The 18,662-nt window shown below is 32.7% G+C and overlaps 1 protein-coding gene across 6 annotated transcripts in view; it reads left to right on the forward strand.

The window, feature by feature from the left end:
* The window catches only part of CACNA2D1 (calcium voltage-gated channel auxiliary subunit alpha2delta 1), a 545,135-nt gene that overhangs the window by 504,269 nt on the left and 22,204 nt on the right, over positions 1-18,662 (forward strand). For all 6 annotated transcript variants that reach the window (XM_071215190.1, XM_058297102.2, XM_058297103.2 and 3 more), the window contains 9 exons: positions 624-684; positions 10,092-10,189; positions 12,843-12,930; positions 13,934-13,996; positions 14,659-14,762; positions 15,302-15,388; positions 15,897-15,964; positions 16,493-16,531; positions 18,186-18,257. In XM_071215190.1, coding sequence (XP_071071291.1) covers positions 624-684; positions 10,092-10,189; positions 12,843-12,930; positions 13,934-13,996; positions 14,659-14,762; positions 15,302-15,388; positions 15,897-15,964; positions 16,493-16,531; positions 18,186-18,257 — 680 coding nt within the window. The remainder of the gene's footprint in view (positions 1-623; positions 685-10,091; positions 10,190-12,842; positions 12,931-13,933; positions 13,997-14,658; positions 14,763-15,301; positions 15,389-15,896; positions 15,965-16,492; positions 16,532-18,185; positions 18,258-18,662) is intronic.

The raw sequence follows: 18,662 nt of genomic DNA on the forward strand, positions 1-18,662 counted from the left end.
GTTCCTCTGTGCTTCTCATTTGCTGGATTTCTCCTTGATCACTCAAACCTCAGCAGCAAAAAAGGAGGGGCAAAGAATGTGCTTATGTTTTCATATGCAACCTATTTCACATGCAAGTTCTTTCTTTGATTTAAATATTTGCATTTTTTAGCCTTCCACTTAATAATTCATACAAAATATGAGGAATGTTACTAATTCACTACAGGCATCAATGGATTTAAGCAAATCATTTTATTTACCATAATATTAGTAAACTTTAAAAATTGGCTTTTAAATAAAGTACTCCTGAAACATGTGGATGTAACATTATATAAATCTGCTTTTTTAAAAAATATCTTGATTATGTTAGGGTTAGTAACATAATCCTAAAATTTCTAGACAGCAAATGTCTATGTTTTAACAGTTGTGATTCATGTTAGGAAAATAAAACTGATTTTATTATTATATTGGAAGCATTGAGGACCTTTACATTCATTGATTTGTTTCAATTTTAGGGTGTAAGTAGTTTAGTTTTTTGTTTTTTTTTTTTATTAAGTACTCTTTCTAAAGTCTTTTTATTGTTATAGAATCTTGGGGGACACACTCTGGATTGCTTATCTAATCCTGACATATTATCTTTACAGATTCAGAAACGTTGAAGCCAGATAATTTTGAAGAAACTGGCTATACATTCATAGCACCAAGGTTGGTTTTTTCTTTATTTCTTTTTGTATACTTTATATGCATGGGTAGGCCTTCGTAAAACAGTTCTGACTGCTTCCTGTTAATTTTATACCAAATTATGGAACCAAAGAGAACAATAATATAAAAACTGAAACTGAATTTTCTTCATTTATTCATTTATTTATTCAGATTTACTAAGTAACTACTATATGCTAGGCAATGTGCTGACAATGGTGAATAACAGATATAGGCTTTGCTCTTATGGAACTAACACTACATCTTACAACAATGGAGAGGATTATTTGCATTTGTGACTATGCATGCACACACATACACATGGCTGGAATGTTTTACTTCATAATTGATTTTTTTCCCAACTTTTAACTTAACTTCCAGAGAAAACAGAATTTCTTTTTTTTTTTTTTTTTGAGTTACCAGGACCAGGGATTGAACCTGGGACCTTGTATGTAAGAAGCCAGCACTCAACCACTGAGCCACTTTGAATCCCGGAAACCAGATTTTTAAAGTGACATTTGCCCACATAATTTTCATGACATGCATTCCCTTCTTCCCACTCACTTTTATGTCTGTCTCATCAAATTCCCCTTCTTTATCTTCAATAGATATTTTTTATCCCTACTTTTATTTTCTTGTAATTATTTGAAATTATTCAATGATTCAAGAGCAATTTTTGTTTTCATTTCTATACTCAGTTTTTGATTCCTCTTCTGCAGACATACATAGTATTCAAATTAATATAATTTCTGTAATCTAGGCCAAACTGTTGGAAAAAATAGATTCAGAATCCTATTCATTTTTTACACTTTATACCTCTTAAGAAATCACTTTAATATAGGAATCCAATAAAAGGTCATAAAAATTGGTCTGATGTATTCTTTCATTTTATTTTTGCATAAAAATTCTGAATTTCTAATTCTACATGAAAATAGGGAATATAGATATACCTTAGAGAAATCTCGGTTAAATAAGTCTATTTAGGCTTTTTGAGTGGCCCTACCCTTGGGAAGCTTCTCTTTGAATTTTCTTCAGTGTTTGACACTGCCACTCTGCATCCTCTTGCTTGATGACACACTATTCTGATTTTCTCCCTCCCTTGCTCGTTGCTTATTTATAGTCTCCTGTGTGAGCGTTGTTTCTTCTGCTAATCACTTACTTGGAGTAGTACAAAGGTACTAACCTAGGCTCGCTTCTCTTCTTACTCTGAATTTACACACATACCACGAACCACACATCTATCTACTTCCTGCCTACCAGTTATGGTGATCACTCAGATGTTAGGGATGGCCCTAACATCTGAAAATGAACAAATAGACATAATAGGTGATTTATTGACATTATATTACAATATAGTCTCAAGTAATATATCTAATTCCCAACTTTATGTCTACCCTACACATTTCAACATGAGACCTTTGTGTCTTATGGAAACTTAGCAGGAATATCTTTTCAGTGTGCTTCAAATTCAGTATCTCTTAAATATTTGTTCTCTTTGGAAAACTCTTCTTCCTATGTTACTTCAATAAAGATAGTACCATCCTCCCAACTCCCCAACTTGAAACTATAAGTTGTCCTTGGTTGCCCTCTTTCCTTTATCGCTAACTTGTAATCGATCACTAAGTCCTATCAGTTTCATCTCGTAAGTATTAGGCATATCGTCTGTCTCAGCTGCCTTTGCCCTAATAAAGCTCACTGCCTTCTTTCTCCTATACTACAGCTGCCACCTAATTGATTTCTCTACCTCCACTAGTTCCCCCTTATTTCACAATCCTTTCTCCATTCCATCCCTAGAGAGACTTTCTAAACTGTAAATAATATCAAGTCTCTCATCTGCTAAACACTAACCAGTAAATGGTCCTCTGTTGCCTCCACAATAATTTGTACTTCATATCATAGCTTCCACATGCTCTGTCACCTGGTCCAGTTCGCCATTTTGATCCCCCATGCTTTAAATCAGGGGCCATCGAACTATAGCCCACAGAGTGGCTGCCTTTTTGTACATAAAGTTTTATTGGAACACAGCCATGTTCATTTGTTCAGGTATTTTCTATGGCTACTTGCACACGAAAATGCCAAACTTGTTAAAGAGACCTTAAATATCACAAAGCCTAAATCATTTACTATCTGGCCCTTTAACAAAAAGTTTGCTCACCCCTATTCTAAATTCAAGTCATAGGGAACTTTTTTAAGTTTCCAAATGCACCATCTTTTTTTATTTTAATTTTACCTTACCTCTTTTCTTTACTAATTCTCTTTTCTATTTTGAACTGTACACACTTGCATCCTCATCCCCTCCCAAACACCAACTTATCAATTCCTTGATCAGGGACTTTCCTTCCAAGTCTTCACTGAATTGGGCAACCTTCCACCTGCTTTCATAGAACCCTATATTTTCCATCCCAGCGCTCTAGCCACATTTTGTTTTATGTATATTCCCCAATAGAGCTAGGACTACATCTATTTGATTCACTGATAACAAAACCATCACTTTCGTTGAATAAATATTTGAACACTGGAAAATGTATATGAAGAATATTTTAACATGATATTATCAAGAAAGGTATCTGTGATCATTAGCACTTTTTCAACACAACTAAATTTGAGCAATTTGAATCTACTAAAACCTCTTATAGTTTTTAATGTAACATTTTGTGTGGTCCATGTATCTTTAAAAAAAGATAATAAATTTTTTTTTTTTTAAACCAAACAAGCCCAGTTTAGCTAGGAGAGAGAATTTTAAGGACACAGTAGTGTCCCACAGATCCCCAAAGCAGGAATACTGACATAGCAAAAATCTGAGACTGGAACCAGGCCTGCTATATTGTCAGCATCTCCCAGCATCTCTGATCTGTTTTTCCCTCCAGGCAGCTTTTTCACTCATGTCTTCAGTTATTAAATAAACAATCATGTAGAGTGGCTTGCTCAGCTTTTCTATGAGACAAGATGGGAAATATGGCAAAAGACCAGGCATCCACAGAGAGGACAAATCTACCTTTCACTTCCAATTCCCATTTCTTAGGCATCAGACCCTGTTGAGCCTAGGAGGATGTTTTAATTTGCTAAGCTGCCCAAAGCATATTCCATAAAATGTGTTGGCTTCATGGAAATGTATTAGCTTAAAAGCTTACAGTTTTGAAGCTGTGAAAATGTCCAATTCAAGGCATCATAAAGATGATGCTTTCTTCTTGAAGAATGGCTATCAGTGATCCTGCGCTCCTCTGTCACATGGTAAGGCAACTGGCAGCATCTGTTTGTCTGTCCCTTCTTTTCCTGGTTTCTGTTGCTTTTAGCTTCTGGATTCCTTAGATTCCTCTCTCTCTTTTCTGAATTCGTTCTCTTATAAAGAACTCCAATAAGAGTCTGCTCACCAAAAGATCCCACTTACAATGGGTCCACACCCACAGGGATGGGTTAACTTTAAGAACGTACTCTTTGGGGTACATATAGCTTTAAACCACACAGAGGAATTAGCATATAGACTATTTCTGAGGACTGAGTCACATTTATCATCAATATGACTGCCTAGAATACTGGAATGCCTCTGTATATTTAGGAAAAGAGCAACTATCAGAAAAGGGAGGAAACAGTGGTAGCTTAGGAGGCAAACAATGAGTGTCCACCTCAATTCACATCTCTAAGCCTTCCATATGTATGTTTATATTTACTGCTTGAAGCAACTCTATAATAATTATTATCCCTATTTCAAAGATAAGGAAATAGTTTTAGAGATGTTAAAAAGGTAGAATATGAACCAATTTCTTTTCAATTCTCAGGTATAAGTGCGCACATTGAATATATAAATACTAAGGGCTCTTAAAAGAACACTCAGTGAATCTCAGTAAAATTTTTTGTGGGGAAGACTTCTTTGGAAAGTGAGTAAATATGTATTCAAAAGAGTTGTAGAAAATATTGTGATAGAAAATTGAGATAAAGAAAAAACCAGAAAGAAAAGATATATAGAGATACCTATGTGGCATAAGACAACAGTCAACGTTTGTGTGTGTGTGGAGAGAGAGAGGGAAAGAGAGAGAGGAAAGGAGGGAGAGAATCACTGTCATTAATGAGAAACAGTGTAGCAAGCTCTGGAGCAAGACTACCTGCATTAGTTTCCCAGACCTTTCATTTCATGGGAACGTTACTCAAATTCTCTGACTTAGTTTCTTTATTTGTAAAATAATAATCCCTTTTTAAATAAAGTTTTTATAAGTTTTAAAAATTAAATTAAAAAAAAAGTTTTAAAAATTGATAATCTATCCAAAGTATTTAGCACAGTTCTTGGTATAAATTCTAAATTAACATTAGTTATTATTATCATTAACAGTTGTAGTAGTAGATAATATGATAAGGAGAGAGAAGTATTACTTCAAAAATGGAGTTTAAAAAAAGTTAGGGGGAAGGAGGAGAATCGCATCCATCAGCCATGTGGGATCTAAGCCCCCTCTCGATTTAGAAATTGAGTGGACATCACCATCCCAGGGTCCACCGATTGGAGGAATAAAATATGAATTAGAGTGGATTTACTGGTGTTCTACTATAGAACTATTGGAGCTAATAATGGAAGAAATTGTATCATTGATGTGGAGAAAGTAGCCATGGTAGTTGCTGAGGGCAGTTAGAGGGAAGAAGAGATGTGATATGGGACATTTTTAAGTCTTGGAGTTGTCCTGAATGATATTGCAGGGACAGATGCTGGGCATTATATATCCTGCCATAACCCACTGACTGGACTGGGGGAGAGTGTAAACTACAATGTAAACTATAATCCGTGCGGTGCAGCAGTGCTCCAAAATGTATTCAAAAAATGCGATGAATGTGCCACAGTGATGAAAGAGATTGTTGATGTGAGAGGAGAGGGATTAGGTGGGGTGTCGGGTATGTGGGAACCTCTTATACTTTTTTTTAAAGATTTATTTTTATTTATTTTTCTCCCCTTCCCTCCCACCTCCCCCAGTTGTCTGTTCTCTGTGTCCATTTGCTGCATGTTCTTTATCCACTTCTGTTGTTGTCAGTGGCACGGGAATCTGTTTCTTTTTGTTGTGTCATCTTGCTGCGTAGCTCTGTGTGTATGTGGTGCCATTCTTGGTCAGGCTGAACTTTGTTTTGCGCTGGGCGACTCTCCTTCCGGGACGCACTCCTTGTGTGTGGGGTTCCCCTACATGGGGCTCCCCTATGTGGGGGACACCCCTGTGTGGCAGGGCACTCCTTGCGTGCATCAGCACTGTGCATGGGCCAGCTCCACACAGGTCATGGAGGCCCGGGGTTTGAACCGCGGACCGCCCATGTGGTAGACGGATGCCCTAACCACTGGGCCAAGTCCACTTCCCTCTTATACTTTTTAATGTAACATTTTTTGTGTGATCTATGTATCTTTTAAAAAAAAAAGACAATAAAAAAAAATAAAATAAGGTGAAAAAAAAAAGTTAGGAGAAGCAGGTGTCGCTAAAACCATTAAGCTCCCACCTACCACACAGGAGGTCCCAGGTTTGGTTCCCAGTGTCTCCTGGAAAAGATGAGCAAAACTGAGCTGGTGCAACAGGCTGGCATGGCAAGCTGACACAACAAGATGATACAACAAGGAGACACAAAAGAGGAAACACAGAGAGAGACAACAAAGCAGGGAGTAGAGGTGGCTCAGGTGATTGAGTGCCACTCTCCCACATGGGAGGTCCCAGGTTTGATTCCTGGTGCCTCCTAAAGAGAAGACAAGCACACAGCAAATGGACACAGAGTAGACAGCAAGCACAAACAATAGGGGGTAGGGGGTAACAAATAAATAAAGAATACATCTTTTGGAACCTCATATTTTTTTCATGTAACATTCTATGTGATCTATTAACTTTAATTTTAAAAAAGCATTATTTAAAAAAAAAGAATTTAAAAAAGAAAGCTTTCAGATTTTAGAAAGAGAATCATTTTTGCTAATTCATAAATAAATTAAGCCATTTGATACTAATTCATAGTCAGTGTTTCTAGTGAGTTTTCTTAAATTTTAAAATGATTACAAAGAGAAAATACTAAGATTCCTGCCATTAACAAAGTATACAGTAATAGGGATGAAGTCTTATCACATGGGTTAATTTTTACACCTTTGAATCATATGAAATATATTAAACATATTAAAAAGATGAGCTAGAATGAAAAAGAAGTAACAATATGTGACAGACTGTAGGAAAATGCTAATTTGTGGAGTATGACCTATGTAAGTTTGTCAAGTAGAATGAGCACAAACTCGCTTTCAGTATTCTGTAAAGAAACATTTTGCCAAAATTTTTCCCCCAAGGTGTTTTATTTTCAAACCTGTTAAACTACAAAGCCCTTTTGGTCAGAAACCCAAAAGAGATTTTAGATTTCAGGATTTGGACAGATTTTCAACAAATTGAAATTTGATTTGCTTTTTCAAGACTTTTAAACCTGCCAAAGATTTCTCCACCTTGTTGCTCTGCTTTCTTTGAGGCATTCTATTCCTAAAAATGGTTAACTAAAAATGGAACCTAAAAATGGTTCAGTGTTAATACAATTGATCTCTTTTAAAGAAACAATGCCTCATAGAAAGTGTATCAAGGTCTCCCGCATGACCTGAGAGAACTTCTTGGTAGTTCTGGTAACCGCTTGTCGTTGTCTGTCCACCCACTGTAATGTGATGGTACTTTTGAGACATGAAGATAGAAACAGTATTATCTTGAGTTTCAACTGCCAGCAATGTTGTGAACAATCATTATTTGCCTCACAGGTAACCAGCATCAGTGCTGATGCCATCTCTGTGGACACACATCAAATATGTCAGTCAGGGTCTTGCTCTTGTTACTTATTGCCTACAGTACAGGCACAGCACTCTACATGCTGCATGATTTTCTGTTGTCCTTCTGAATCATTCTTTTTACCAGAGAATTCATTCAACTGACATGGACAGCATTTAGAGTTTTCTCATATTATCATTGTTTATATTCTTTCTACTTTTGTTTCCATTCTAATCTAACAACTCTCCTGACTGGTAGTTTCAACATTTTCACTGCTTTCATCATAGGTAAACAATAGTAGGTAAGTAATAGCTTTAGACCACTTCAAAATTGAGCTCAAACCCATCCTTCAAGGATAAAAAGCAACATGATAACATCATCTAAATTGATTCCTCAAAACATTAACAAAGGGGGTCAAAGTTGCTTGACCTGGAGCTTGTAGGCAGTAAAATTTCAGAGAGTGGAAAATTCATAGAACAGTGAGTGGTTGAAACACACTAAATTAGGGGTATGAAGACCTGGCCTCTCCTCTGAGCTTGGCAATTTGCTAGTCAGGTGCATTTAGGTAAATCGTTTTACATCTTTGAAACTCAATTTCCTCACCTTTAAAATGTTTAACATTTTCTGATAGCTATTTTTGCATTAAATGAACAAAGAAAATTTTATACGTGCTTTTCAAATAATAAAATAGTATTCCAAAAATGGTCATATTAGTAATTATTTGCAATGATTTATTTAGTCCTTCTAAAATCTTGCCATTGACTTCTAATTCTGTGAGATCATAAAATTTTCAGGGAACTAAGAAGTTTTATTTTTTAAGTTCTAACATTCTTTTCCTCTCTACTCTGAGATTTTGTGTTTAGGTAAATGACATTGGGTCTGAAAGTAATTACTCCATAATTAAATTTTGTCTTGAATTTTCGATTGTTCAATCTGTTGTTGTATTAACTTAGTTATTATAATTGTGAGCTCTTATATTTATATTGTCTTATGTTTATTCAGCATTTTCAAAATACCTTAGACAGCAGTTCACAAAGTGTGGTTCCTTTCAAAGAATCCACAGGGTTGAAGCTGCTTTCCTAACAATATTAGGTGCTACTTGTCTTTTTCACTGTGTTGACATGTTCACTGACAGTACAAAAACAATGGTAGGTTACTTTAACCCAAATCAAGGTAGTGACTCCAGACTTTAGAGGTAGCCATTGTGTTTTGCACTGCCAGGCACCTCCATAGTAGGAATCCAGTTTCACTTAAAATAACCCTGATTGAAACAATGACAAGTAACAATTGTATTGAAACTCTACCCTTGAGAACTTGTCTTTTTAATATTCTGTGTAGTGAAAGTGGAAGTATGCATAAAGCACTCCTACTTCAAAACAGAATAACATAGCATTCTCAAAGAATTGGCATGGATGTGATTGAGTCTAGACATACTAATTGCTTTGTGTTTTTTAAAATTAAAGATCATTTTATTTAAAATAATGAATAACGAATGAACTATGGTTATTCACACGGGTATTTGGCAAACATTCTCTCAAAAATAAATTGAGTATTTTAAAGAAAACAACTAAGAGTTCTTGTAGCAAATGACAAAATCTGAGCTTTCGAACAAAAATTAGAACTTTAGGACACTTGTATCCACCACTGTGAGCATGACAGCTTCCCAGTAGCTGAAGACTTATCTGATGAAATCAAGGATAATATTAATGAATGTGGGATTTTTGATATTGTATAATGAAACACATTATCATTTGGAAGATCCCCATATTCATATTTTCACACGACCAATGCATGATGTTATAAAACTATGGAAACATATCCATTCAAAGTACAAGATGGAGTGTTAAATTTTAATGTAACAGAGTACAGAAGTCCAATAATATTCTTTCAGATTCCATGTTACAACTAATCATTAGAAAGCTACAAGCAATTAAGTTTTGGTGTATCAAAAAATAATAACCACAGTTATTTCAAATATACCTCTATTTTCAAACTGTGTGTCTGTGTGTGAGCACATATTTGCTTCCCATACCAAAACAATTTCTTAAAACTGGATGCAGAGGCACACCTGTCTTCTATTAAGTTGGGCATTAAAGAGATTAGCAAATCTTTAAAATAATGCCACTCTTCTCACTAAATGGTTTTGGTTTTTTGGAAAATAGTTATTTTTCATTAAATTATGTTATTTTTCTTAACATGTAATGACTATATTATTGATATGTAAGATGAATAAATAAATAAATAATTTTAATTTCCCAGCTTACTTCTATTTTATATTCTAGTAAATACTGCTAGATATAATGCACTTAAATTAAAGCTCTTTGGGGGTCCTCAATATTCTGAGGAGTGTAAAGGAGTCCTAAAAAAAAAAGTTTGAGAACCACTAACTTAGGATATGCAATGATAATTGTGTCATATGAATAGCAAAAGCTAATGTTTATTGAGCACCTACTGCCCAGAGCTTAAGTACTTAATATATATTATCTATACACATTACCATTTACTGGCAAAGTATTTCATTTCAGAAATGAGGAAATGGAGGTAACAAGAATTTAAAAGCTTAAAAAGTCACAGATAGTAAAGCAACAATCAATGTTTTCATTACCCTGACTACACTGTCGATTTTTAAAGTGTTTATTTTAATACCTAATATCTTAAAATATATTTTTCCAGAGATTACTGCAATGATCTTAAGATATCGGATAATAACACTGAATTTCTTTTAAATTTCAATGAGTTTATTGATAGAAAAACTCCAAACAACCCATCATGTAAGTATGCAATAATATTTTCTGTGTGGTTATATCCAAAGCAGTCTAATCTTCGTTCAAAAATGTTTGTTGGTGTGCTGGTTTATTTTTACTTTTTATTTTATAAACTTCTACTGATAAAGTGTAACAATTAGATGCAGAGTGTTATTTATTATAGAAGTTTCATTTGCTCTCTAATTTCCCATTTCATGAAGTCAATCTAGTTGGAATCAATCAAGTTGGAATAGAAAACCAGAATTTCAGTAATTGCTTTTTAACCAATATTTTTGCCTTTCAGGGAAAGTTGTGTCATTCATAATTTGAGACTTCATGATGATCTATAACTTCTTAGCTTTTAAAACATTTAAAATCTTCCCTAAAAGATAAGAACGTAGTGTGAATGAGTAGTAATAGAGGAAAACCAACTGCTTGGCAAAAATTAACATAGTAAATATAAACTGAACTTTTTTTTTCCCTCTTTCCCTTCCTATTTTCTTCTTGTTTCTCTCTCCCTTTTCTCCTTCTTCTTTTGCCTTCTTTTTTTTTTTCTTAATTATTTACATTTCTATCAGGAAGGGTTAAACAAAGCACTGTATCAGTTATAATTTTTTTTAACTCTTCTTCCTAAAGCGGTCTCTCACACTTGACATTATCTCTTACTAGAGAAGAATTTCACAGGGCATGGATTAGCTAGTGGCTTCAAGTGCCACTCTGAAAACTTGAGTATTCCTTCAATTTGATGAAAGATTGTATGACACTGTCATACACCTTGTAAAGGAGATGAGTTTGTCATAAATATTTATCTTAATATTCATAATAAATCTTTAGAATACCATGAACATCAGAATAATTTTTTCTTTCACCACCTCTAGTTCCTAGGGAAGTATAAATATGTTTAAGCAAAATACTTTTAATATAATCATGCAAGTATATATACTGTGATTATTTGTGTCATTTTACCTCACCTTTAATCTGCCATCTGCCTTCCCTATAATCTGATAGGAGATGTTTGAGGTGATTCTACAATCATGTTATATTGATTTAAAGCAAAGAACCAAAAAATTTATTTAGATTTTGTTCTATGTAATATATTATAGATTTTTCTCAATTTTTACCTTATGTTATTAAATAAGATATAAAATTAAATTTAGAAGTAGATATCTGTGATTAAAATCTGCCTGTGATCCAAACAGATTTTCAAAAGAGTGCAATGAAGTTTTATTTTTCTTTATAAAATTCCTTAATCCATTAGTGAAATTAGAATTCTCACCTAATGTTTAAGTTGAATTAACCTACCTAAGTGTTTATGGTATAGAGAGATTATCTTCTTCATACCTTCTTTTATTCTTGAAACAATATAAAAATGAATTTGTGTCTGTGTGTATATAAAATGATAAACCTTAATACTAAAACTAATAGTCCCTTATATATTATATGTAATCAGCAGCAAGGAACATACTGAAGATACATTTTAGTCTTGAAACATGATGAAAACAGGAACAAAAATATAAAATTTCTTGCAACATTGATTTATTTTACAAATTAGAATAATGATCTCATTTATTTTTAGTTGTTTTATCTAAAAGGACTTGAGAGAGTTAAAATATATCACATTTCCAAGTGGACTATTTAAAAAGTGATTCCATTTCTAAAATAACATCCAGAAAAGATAGACTTCTTATAATTAATTGAAAAGTAGTCTAAGATATGGATTAAATTAATCCTCTAATCCTGGGTGAGATATATATTAAAATAATTAAAACCAACAAAATGTTTCCTAGCATACCCTGCCCCTACTGAATATATAATGTAAGACCATACTTTCCTTAACTGAATATAATGAGATTTTATAATAAACGTGACATTTCAGACAGTTCTTACAGATTATTTCAGAGCTTCAAGAGTTGAGAGGAGAAGAGCCAGGAGAAAAGGAAAAAGAAAGCAAAATTCTTTGTCTAAGAATGTATATTAATGAACCCTTATTCCTCATTATCTATTTCCTCCATCACCTTTGAACTTGGACTAAGTTATTCCAGAAATGACAGCCTAAAGCCTGTGCTCCTTCCCCTATGGACTGGTGCTGAACTTTGATAAGGTCTACTGGTCCTTGACTAAAATTGTAATGTTTTTCCTAAAGTCAAATTTATTTCAATACTGTACAAAATCTGATATTTCGGGATGGAGAATTTAAATGCCTTTTCTTATAAGAAATGAAGGTGAAAATAGACAGTAACTGTCTTTAATGTTTTTATTTGACAAATTTAGTTAATCCTGTATGTATCATACACACATATCTTTTAATCATCATAAAGTTATATGGTTGGTAATCACCATACCAGTTTTCAAAACCAAAAATCGAAAAGAAGAATGCTATTTCCTCATTGTTTCCTGACATGGCCTATTTCGTATATCACTTTGATTAAGTTTAAAAAGTAATTTGCCTCATTTAGAAATGGCTTTTCTACTACTAATTCTTCCTATATCCTGAAAAATACGTGAAGCAAGGTAAATATTTATAATATAGGAGATGTGCAGAAAATGAATATTGGCTATATTTTATTCATAGAAATATCATCCAATCTGAATTGTTTGAAATAAAAAATATATTTGTTTAATTATTATCCTGATTAAAAGCTATGTGGTTGTAAATGAAGATATCCTTTTTCTGCATTAGGTAACACAGACCTGATTAATAGAGTCTTGCTGGATGCAGGCTTTACAAGTGAACTTGTCCAAAATTACTGGAGTAAGCAGAAAAACATGTAAGAATTTTTTCATTACTAGTAAAAAATATATATATTCCATATTTCAGTTTAGCTTCTCTCTGGAAATATTTTGGAAAATAGGTGTCATAAATTTAAAGTTTATTATTTATTTTTAGCAATAATTCCTTAAAAATCATTTTACATTTGTTGACAACTTGCACTTGCAGTTGCTTGTGTGTCAATACTAAACATTACTCAGTTTTATATGCCCATACGCTTCATTGTGAATAAACCCAATTAAATAGGCATGTTTGCATGTGTTTCTGTGTTAATGGTAAAATAGGATGTGTAGTGAACTATAGAACTTCCTTACAACCAGACAATTTCTTTTCCACCCCCATTTTCAGTGTATCACAAAATCTTAAGTATTTCTCTTAACAGTGTAACAATGTGTCCTCCTCTTTATACTCATGTTCCTAAGAGTACATTTCTGAGAAATTATGTTGGCTGTTTTCTGTGTTTAGTACTTTCCATTCCTCTACCAATAACCCCATCTGTTTTCCACACAGTCCATACTTGCCAGAGTCTTATTTCCAAAATGCAGTTCTAATTTCAGAATAAAGGTGAAACTCTTTAGTATGGATTCCAAGATCTTTCATGAGCTGACCATTCTTTAGAAGCTTGTACTTGAAAGCCTTACCTCCTATTGCTTCCTACCTTGTACCTTATGCTTTTATTACACCAAATATCATCACTCTTCTCCACTAACTTTCCCTTCCACATACTCCTCACTCTAGAGGTGATGTCTTCCTGCTTCCTTCGACATCCCTGTTAACTTCTATCCCACCTTCTAAATGCAGCTCCACCATTTCTTTTGGGATGCCTTCCTTCATAGACATTTCGACTCTTAAAACATACTTATTTGCATATATTTATATATTTACTTTGGCCTCCCTTATTTTAAGCACTCATTTTATTTCTCTTTGTATCACCAACACCCAACTTAATGTTTTTCACAGAGTAAGTTAAATAAAAGTTTTCCTTTTGTCTTCTGTTCTAGCAAGGGAGTGAAAGCACGGTTTGTTGTGACTGATGGTGGGATTACCAGAGTTTATCCCAAAGAGTAAGTTCAAACAATACCTATAAACATAAGAACATTAGGAAAGGCATCTCTAAGGATCCCATTCTTCAGAGAAACTGGTCATAATTAGTAAATTGAATTTGATTTTGAAATTATTTAAAGTAAGTGCTTTATTTAAAATACTCAATTTCTCTGAAGAATATTATAGGATTCTTCAATGATATCTCTGCTTGTCATAGGTATTAATTACAAAATTTAAGAGATTTTTCTCTAGATGCAAACTAAACTAGTTAAGTGAACATAATGATCATAGCCTATTATCAGTATTTTTGTAGAACTTCATTGTTTTCGCTGGGTTTTTTAATTCATATTCTCTGTCTTCAAAACAGCTTTGTGAAGTGGACTGTCTAGGCACCAAGGTTATTATTATTAATTGATTTATAAATTGACTTGACCATGACTACCTGACTAGTAAAAAAAAAGAGTTAAGCTAGGATTCAGCTTTTCTTGATCCTTAATATTTATATTACTATGCTGATATATTGCTTAGTAATGACTACCATCTATACCACCAATTGCCACTAATTTCTTTAGACATACTTGCGATATAGACATCTCTATAAAGCTCAGTAATATCCACAAAGGGAAAAAGAGGATATAAGGTAAATGAATGAATACAAATGACAAGCAATTTTCCTCCTTAGGGCTGGAGAAAATTGGCAAGAAAACCCAGAGACATATGAGGACAGCTTCTACAAACGGAGCCTAGATAATGATAACTATGTTTTCACTGCTCCCCACTTTAACAGTAAGTATTGCTTTGGGATTCAGCCATCTCCCTCCTCTTTGTGTTCTTTCACAAATTATATCTCATTTTATTCTCCAACATTTCCAAGAGTAGATATTATTTATTCCCATTTTGACAAATGGAGAAACTGAAATTCAGAGAATTTCAAAGTTTTGTCCAGGGGCATACATCTTTAAAAAGGCAGTCATTTTTATGAATCCCAAATCAGAATCCTTTCTACTTCAGTACAGCAATGTCCTCAACATTTTTGCAAAGGTTGTAAAACAGAAATTCCATGTGCATCCATTATATTGTGTAAGTAGAGGCAACCAAGCAGAGTAATTCACATCCCAAAGTCAATTAATACAAACTGATTCATGGAATTCTAATAGGCCTGGTGTACAGAAGAAGGGAAGAAGAGACCACACACTTCTTAGTAGTAAATCTAGAATAGAATGTTTAAGCAAAATACTCTTGGTCTATATGTCTTAAAAATTCAACATTATAGTACGGTTTATCTGTACAGGTGTCTTTTCCTTTTTTTCTTTCTTTTTTTTTAGAAAGTGGACCTGGTGCCTATGAATCAGGCATTATGGTAAGCAAAGCTGTAGAAATATATATCCAAGGAAAACTTCTTAAGCCTGCAGGTAAGCATACATGTTACACACAAACACAATTCACCAGTTGAATGACCTCATAGTTTTAAGGCTATCCCTAACACTGTCACCTTCCTTAGTTTACTACATTAGTTAATTGGCCAAGTAGTGGCAAATTATTAAATTGTTTTGTGAATTTGAATTAAAATTTATATAATAACTTAAAAGATATTAGCTATATACTTCAAGAAGACTCAAAGAAGTGTATCTCTGTAATACACATTATATTAAGTTTATTCACTTATTTGCTATTATATAAATTGGCTACATTGTCATGTAGCAAAGATTGTATTGCAGTTAAGTCTTTTAAATCATCTCATAACAATTTTTCAATGTATACCAGAAGTTAAATAAATATTCATATTTTTTTCATCTCAAGAAACTTAGATTTGCATACTCAGGAAGTTTTTAATGTTAGAGAAAAAAATAGATAAGTGAGAATCACAGTTTCTGTAAATACCTGTATCCATTTCATTTTTTTTTTTACATAATTTTTCAGTTGTTGGAATAAAAATTGATGTAAATTCCTGGATAGAGAATTTTACCAAAACTTCAATTAGGGATCCGGTAAGATATATGTGTATATATATATATATATATTACTTTTTTATGTTCTTATGCTATATTTAGTATCTCAAAGGGGGAATAGTAATTGTCTTATACAGAGAAAAAATTAATTTTCAGTAATACAAAATTGAGACAGAACTATTAATTCCTTTTTTTCCCAAAGATTTTCTTTGTTTTAATTAGCCAATTAAAGCAATTTAATTTAAAGGAAAAACCTGGGAGCCCATGTATTTCAATGGTTGAGCACCAGCTTCCCAGGGTCAATCCTCAGCCCTGGTACTGCCACAAAAAAAAAGATGAAAAAAGAAAGAATCTTTCACTTTATAACTTGAAATACTTGGTGTCTATTTCCTAATTTTAAAGGTAAAACTATTAATTTTTGTGCTTAGGAACTGGAATGTCATTTAATATTATTATACTCAGTAAATTATTCCAATATTTTAAATTACACATGTTAATAATTTATATGAAGTAATTTATTTAAAAAATTTTTTAATGTGAGTTGATAATGGAAGTTCTGTTTTTCAGTGTGCTGGTCCAGTTTGTGACTGCAAAAGAAACAGTGAAGTAAGAAAACTCTTTACAATTAACTTATTTTAACTACAACTGTTTTCCTGTTAGCTTTGTTAAGGCTTTAATAAATGAGAAGACGCAGTAATTTTTAATCAAGTACTAAAAACTAATCTATAGAAATGGGAACTAATCAGTACATAAGAATTGGCATCAAGTTTTTAATTCCTAAATTCCTATCCTTAATTGCCTTTATTTTTAAAAAACTCAAATATGATTGGAAAATAAAAGAAAGCCATAGCAATATAGACTGTATTGTTTTCAATCTCAAATGGGGTAGATTCTTTTTTACATATTTATCTTTAGCTTTACTTCTTGATGGGGAAGTTTCTAACCATATTATCCTTATCTCCTCATCATTTATCAATGCATAGGTTTGCTGTCCTCATCTTTAGCACTCTCTCTAAATATATATATATTCAGACTTCATTTAGAATGACAGGAAAATATTTTCAGCTAAACCCTGAAGTTGTGTAGTTTATTAATGCCTTTGGTTTTACATGGTCTTCTATTATTTCCATTTAGGTTTAAAAAATTGAAAAAGGCAAATGTGACTTTATTGCTCAAAAGTTGAAGATGCCCTAAGAATGTTAAATCCCACTAGTTTCTCCTAGTGCCCTGTGTATTTCTATATATTTCCAAAGGAAACAAGGGGGTCCATATCATCTCTCTCCCCCCTAGTCCTGTGAAATCCAAAATAATTTTATTTTTAAAGATTTTACATAATCTATATCATAGTAATTTTATATGTAAAGATTTTTACAAACTGAGGAGCAAATGTAGCTCTAGTGGTTGAGCTTCCCATAGATGAGGTCCTGGGTTCATTCCCGGTACCTCAAAAAAAAAAAAAAATTGTATAAAACTACTTCCATATTAGGAAAATGGAGTTTATTATGTCTTTAAATATGATAAAAATAATTCATTAATTGTAATTTTATTCAGTAAAATCATTAAATCATTTCATGCACATAAACATAAATTAAATTATAATATATGGGAATTTATTATATATTTCTGGGGAAGTAAATACTTTTTTGTCAGTCACAGGCATGTTTTCTTTTTTCTTTTTTCTACCTGTTTTTAAATCTCTGACTATCTAACCAAGCATTTTTAACATAAAAATATAAAATAGTTTAAAATAATCTCATGCTGCTATTTGGGTTGTTATTTTTTGTTTTTGTTTTGTTTTTGTTTTTTGTGTTGTTGTTGTTTTTGTCCAGAAGGCATGATGACTAAAATTTAGTTTTTTGAATGTATTGTCAACATCTTAAATATGTGCTTAAAACAATAAAAAGAATTGCGCATTATTTAATAATTTGGTCTATGCAATTCCTCGAATCATTTAAATGATCCTAGAGTAATAAATATATTTTTTCTGATTTGTTCTGGTTATTTTTTCAGACTAAATTGACTCTTAACCAGGACAGATGATGGTAGATTATCAATCCATGTGGGTTTTGCATAAAGCAATGAATCAATGCCAGCCTTTAATTTCTTTTATCCAGATTCCTGATCATATATGTTCAAGAGAAAATATAGTCATTTGAATTTTTCTCCAATTTTGTTGTTCTGTCTACACATAAAAGAGTAATGGTAATGCAACCTCTCAATCTTCCTAAAAATGTACTGATTTTTATTTTTATTTTGTTAGGTAATGGATTGTGTGATTCTAGACGATGGTGGATTTCTTCTGATGGCAAATCATGATGATTATACTAACCAGGTATATACCTAAAATGAAAGAGAACTAGGGCCTCCAAATAGTGTTTCGCTGATTAACGCCACAGAAACTCTTTCAAACCATTATAAATATGGGGTGCTTTATTTCTCTCATAAAATAAGTTTGAAATTGCTTAATTCACTATATACAATTAAGAAATATAGGCTAAATATAGTTTTTCTTTATATTGATTAGTTGATTTTTCTTCCTGGTTCTAACAGTTCCGTTTACTACATACAGTTAGGGATTTTAACATGACATGAACTTTTTGTTTTCTATCTGACAGAAATTTAGAAAATTTTCATATAATTAGTATTATCATTAGATGAGTTTGAAAGTGATGAAATTTCTTAACCCGAATTTACAAATTGGCAGCACATACACTTTTGCCTCACAAAGAATTTTAAG

This window comes from Dasypus novemcinctus, chromosome 5 (genome assembly GCF_030445035.2).
Source record: "Dasypus novemcinctus isolate mDasNov1 chromosome 5, mDasNov1.1.hap2, whole genome shotgun sequence".
Classification (NCBI taxonomy): Eukaryota; Metazoa; Chordata; class Mammalia; order Cingulata; family Dasypodidae; genus Dasypus; species Dasypus novemcinctus.